Source organism: Myotis brandtii, unplaced genomic scaffold (genome assembly GCF_000412655.1).
Source record: "Myotis brandtii unplaced genomic scaffold, ASM41265v1 scaffold83, whole genome shotgun sequence".
NCBI lineage: Eukaryota > Metazoa > Chordata > Mammalia > Chiroptera > Vespertilionidae > Myotis > Myotis brandtii.
This window is the reverse complement of record NW_005371371.1, coordinates 16,129-21,536: the sequence shown is the minus strand read 5'-3', so window position 1 is coordinate 21,536 and position 5,408 is coordinate 16,129. Positions and strand designations below refer to the sequence as shown.

The window sequence follows — 5,408 nt, the reverse complement described above, 5'->3', positions numbered from 1 at the left end:
TATTCAGCATGTCTCTATTGAAATAAACCTACGTTTCTATGAAAATTGAAGCTTTTGTTTTTTTGCAGCCCACATAAACTTAAACCTTGTTTATTTGGCCCGTTAGCCTTTGAGTTTGACATGCTTGGGTTACTCTGTTCTTTTTCCAGATAAGGCGCAGGGAGGTTATGTGACTTGCCCAAGGCCAGGGCTGGTAAATGGGTTTCGATTGCAAAGCCTGAGCATTCCTGCCACTAAATTAATCCACAGCCCAGTGGGTCGGTCACATGGGAGAGCAGGCCCTGGCAGGCAGGTATGGGGCGCCCCTGCCCATGCATCTCTTACAGCCCCCACAACTTTACCTGTGTTAAAACTGTGTTTCAGGCATGTGGGCGGCCATCAGGAGCCAGCTACTGCCCCTCCTCTCTTTGGGGGTGGATTTCCCATCTCTGGTGGCTGGTGGGGGAGGGGGGAGACCACCTCTCAACCTTCCTGGGCTCAGAGCAGGCAGTGAAGTGTCGTTGGCATGAAAACCCACGGCCCTTCCCCGGGTCCAACCAGGTCTTCGTCAGGCCTCCTCAGAGCCAGGGGCCCAGCTCAGAGGGTGAGCAAGAGCAGAAGTGCACTTGGCAAAACAAAACACTCCCTGGCCCAGGACGAAGCCTCAGGCCGGGCAGTGGCCATGGCAGGTGGCACCCCGTACCCTAGAGTTGTGACCCTTTGGAGACGGGACCTGGTGAAAGAGTGGCTCTGAGTCCTTTGTTGCCATTCTCCAGTCTCTGAACAGCAAGGGGAGTCCCAGGAGGCCCAGCCCACAGCTCCGATACTTGGCATTGCCCAGTCTTGAGTAGGGGACAGAGAGGATGCGGCCAGACCTTGGTTGGGGAGGAATGAGTTCTGCCGGTCACAACGCCACTAGAATAAAATTAACCCCTGGCTGGAGGTGCGAGCCACCGGGATCGGTCCAGGCTCTGGAGCCAGCACTATCAGTTACAGACAGCCGTTCGTAATTAACTCAGTCCTGGATTAACTCAGTCCAGCGTTCATAAGCCTGGCCCTTCCAGAGTCCCCCAAAATAATTCCTTTTATTCTGGAATCACATACTTTTTAAAGGAAAAATAGTCCCTAAAAACAAAATGGCAAGTAAAAGCCTTGTGCTGGTTTCAGGCTAGAATTTAAAGTAGAAACAGATTTTTTTCCAAACTTGCAGAGCCTCAGACTCTCTCCCCTGAGTTTCTCGACTTTGTGAAAACATGGATCCTCAACTCATTTCTTCTCTCTTGCCCGCCCAGTCTCCTAAAAGACAAACCAGCTTATAACATCACCCGTAAGCCTCCCACCTGATCTCATGATAAAGACAAGTCACAATGCCAATATCAGGTTCCTTTGAAAGAAAAATGTCCACTTTTTAAAATGCTGTACTCAGGGAGACGTTGGTGGAGGAAGAGGAATCCGGAGCTGAGCCTGGACAGGCCGCATCTGCTCTGACTTGGGTCAGGCCCCATGTCCCCTGCGGGCCATGGACCCACAGGTAGCACTTGCTGCTGTCCCCAGTGGGCTAATGACTCCCCCTCCCCCCATTCTTCCTGCACCAACAGTGACAGGGCTCCTTGGCTTGGCCACGACCGTTGGAGCTGCTGTCCCTCAGACGCATAAGACATTGTAAAAATACCGACAGTAATTAATTGCCATGAGTCACCTTCCCATATAACCTAAGCTGTCCCACTTAATCCTCACATAACCTATGACGAAGGTATTGTCATCCGGACGTAAGGCTCAGAGAGGGGAAGCGGGTTTCTGACCAGTGAGTGGTAGAGAACTAGGAGTGTCATGCTCCAGAGCCCCTAAAGCGGAGCGCCCATCCTTGGGTGATGGGCCCACAAGGGAGCCTTTGGTAAACGCCTGTCGAGCGAGCTCTTTGCTCATAAGCTGTGCATACTGGGTTGCCTACCTACCTTGTGGAGTATTAGCTACTTCCTATATCTGGTCAGTGTCTGCTTTCATTTAACACTGACCCTTGTAGAGACACACCCAAAAGGAGGACATCACACAGGCTGCACCTGACCTTCCTCATCCTGTTTACTCTATAGCAGGGCAGTGGCCCCCCAGACCACACCGCTACATGGCTTATGGGCTTAAGGCACTTATTAGCGAAACTTAAGTCTGCCAAGATGCAGTTCCACTTTGTGAAAGTCTGCCTCTTTTCGGAAAACATGTTGAAAAACCACTGTTCATTGGGACCCTTGAAATATTTGCATGTCCTGTAACCTCAGGTGGCCGGGACAGTGCTTATCAAGAACTTAGGCGTTGGAGCAGGTTGCTTGGGTTCCAATCCCTGGCCTGATGCTCACTCGGCTGTGTAGCACTGTGTCAGCTACTTAACCTGTCTGTGTATCGGGTCCCTCACCTGTAAAACTGTAATAATAGCCTGGCCGGTGTGCTCAGTGGTTGAGCATCGACCTATAAACCAGGAGGGCATGGTTCGATTTCTGGTCAGGGCATATGTGTGGGGCGTGTAGGAGGCAGCTGATCGATGTTTCTCTCTCATCATTGATGTTTCTTTCTCTCACTCCTTCTCCCTTCCTCTCTGAAATCAATAAAAACATTTTTTTTAAATGAGCTGTTTGAAAACTCAATGTAAATGAAATTTCAACTGAAAAAAATATGTTTGCTTGGGTTTTTGGAGGAGAACAATTCAAGGCAGCAGACTTCTCGCATTTTGTCTCATGACCCCCAGCCAGAGGGTGCTGCCATGTATAGCAACTCCCCACTTCCCACGCCTGGTGGCTGCGATCACGTAGAGTGAACTCATCTTCCTCCTTAAAAGCAATGTCCCAAACACTCACAATCCTCTTTAATGCATACATTTCACGTGGAGGGCAAAGTAGGTCCTATTTGTGCCAACAGGACTTGACCCCATCTAACCTCAGAGAGCAGGTTATGGTCAGAGGTGCCCCAACCTGTGCCAGGTACTGTACAGGACAGAGGCACGTTGTGGATTCTGCCATTCACAAAAACTTACTGAAGCGCTCATGGAGATGAGGGCAAACATGAAAGGGCGTGTGGACTGTGAGCATACAGCATCCGTCAGACACAAATGAAGGAAGCAAAGTGTAAGCGTATGGACCAGCTGCGTGCACCTGAAACAAGCCATGCTTTTGTTTTGAAAGCCATGCTCTCCAGCAGGTGCCTGGGGGTGGGCATGGCTGCTGGAATGCTACTGAGTACTGTTAAACACCAAGCCCATGGGATCTTCCTGAAAACAGACAGGCAACATTTGGATGTCACAGCTGTGTAGACTCAGAAAGACACTTCACTGTTTTCAACACGCGGTGACACTTTATCTTATCTATGGTGCTTTAGCTCTGCCACTAGCTATTTAGGAACCGGTCACAAAGTAGATGGCATTCTTGTACCATGACCACAGAACTAAATCGAGCGTGCTCACAGCAGACCCATGGAGTGGTGAGGTGAGCTCATAAGTGAGATTTCATTGACTTAACAGTCACTCTCAGGTTTTAATTTTGCAGCGACATACTAATAACACAGGGTTTCAAAGAGCAAATCACGTGTAGAAAAATAGTGCTACATATTTATACGTTTATCTGAAATTCATATAAAAACATGTTGGTCCTAAATCAACCTGTTGTTTAAAGAATATTTCAATCAACTTTGCTTCCCCATCCCCCAAATTCAACCAATTTTATAGCATTTTCTTAGGACATACTTATATATAAGCAACAATCCAAGCTAAATCATATTTTGGTAGCTGGCGTTTCAACCCTAGTTCAGTGGAATTTAGAAGTAATCCCCAAACAATATTACCTTCATTTGTCCAAATTTCAAAACTGGCATCTTACTTTATATTCTTTTGAAATAAATTCAGAAGAAAGCTTAATGCAGTGAAAAGTTGAGCCCTCACCAGGAACAGCCCCAAAGTCAGATTTAATTGAATTTAATTCCAGAGACAGAGCTCAGCTTAGTAAACACTTTACAAATGAAAAGTCACTGTGTAAGACACCGACTCTGCAGATAAGCAGAGTAAAAGAGTATTGCCATCCAAAAAGACTGCACGAGCAACATGAGCTGTGGCACGTCCGATTTGCGGAGGGACACTGGTGTATGTTAAATGGCCACTTTAGCAGTGGCACTGGGTGACACCATAGCTGAAACGCCACATCGCTTCAAAGCCCCAGTGCTTACCACAAGAGCTCGGGTTCACGGACACACTGAGGGGCAGGGGCCGAGCCTTACCTGTGGTGAGGGCCCTGGCCGTCGCCAGGTGCATGATGGTGTTGTCACTCACAGGCCACTTCTCCGGTGAGAGCACCAGGTGGTCCAGCCCCCCGACTTTCTGCAGGTCCTCCTGGATCTTCGTGCCTGAAGCACTGTTCTCCTTTCGGGTGTTTCTGTAACCGAGAGCGTCCCCGACACTGCCCAGCAGCATCGCAGCCTGAAATTTCTCCATTGCGGAGCGGCTCCTCTGTCCGCCCAGCTGCTGAGCACGTCCAGCCTCTGTTGCTTTGCGGCAGCGGCAGCCCTCAGTCCACCCCGCTGACCTCCGTTCTGGTCATTGTGTCACTGTCAAGAGCCTCCTCAAATGGCCAAGCACTGCTTTCCTGTCTGCAGGTGGCACCAATGAGAAAACCTTCCTGGACCCCGCAGCTCACAGCGCCTTCTGAAGAGCCACGTGGAAGTGTCAGCTTCCTTCAGCGTCTGGACAGACACTAGCTCCTCAACAGAGGAGCCTGCGGCTTACCCAGAGCATCTAGGCAGCGTCCAGGGCAACTCCCGACGCTCTCTCAAACGCAATGGCTTTCCAGTGTGAGTCTTTGCACAGCATCCTTGGAGAAATGCACTCATTTCTAAATGCTTTAAAGTGTAATTTACACACCGGGGAATTCTCTCATGTCCCGTGCACAGTCTGATGGCTTGTGCAAAGGGACACTGCTGTGCATCACACCACAGACCCGCTTTAGAACACTTCTGTCACCCCCAAGTCCCCATTGCCCATCCGTTCCCTGTTCCCCCCATCGCACCCCCAGGCAACCACTTTCCTGCTTTCTGTCTCTATAGTTTTGCTTTTTCCAGAATTTTAAAGAGTTATGCATAGGTAGCCTTTTGTGTCTGGTTTCTTTTACTTAGCATAATGGTGAGATTCATCCATCATGGTTCCATTTGGGGGAAAACTTTTTGGATTATAAAACGTGTTTCTGATAGAACACTGAAAAATGCGGAGGGTAAAGAACAAAGCATACCTGGCCCCAGGGGGAAAGATTACGAAGTGTTCTCACAATTCAATGTTCAACAAAAGGCTCCAAATACCCAGGCTTCAGGTGGCAATGCATGTGAGCACAGAGCAGAGCCTCAGCGTGGCATCTGTGACGGTGCCATCCATCGGCATCGGGTGCTTAAATAAACACCCTGTC

The 5,408-nt window shown here is 49.2% G+C and overlaps 1 protein-coding gene across 1 annotated transcript in view; it reads right to left on the bottom strand.

Annotated features, from left to right (window-relative positions):
* ADPRHL1 (ADP-ribosylhydrolase like 1) overlaps nucleotides 1-4,543 on the bottom strand; it is a 28,609-nt gene extending 24,066 nt beyond the window's left edge. The window contains exon 1 of the mRNA XM_005884427.2: nucleotides 4,234-4,543. Coding sequence (XP_005884489.1) covers nucleotides 4,234-4,447 — 214 coding nt within the window. The 5' untranslated portion in view covers nucleotides 4,448-4,543. The remainder of the gene's footprint in view (nucleotides 1-4,233) is intronic.
* Between the last annotated feature and the right edge of the window lie 865 nt (nucleotides 4,544-5,408).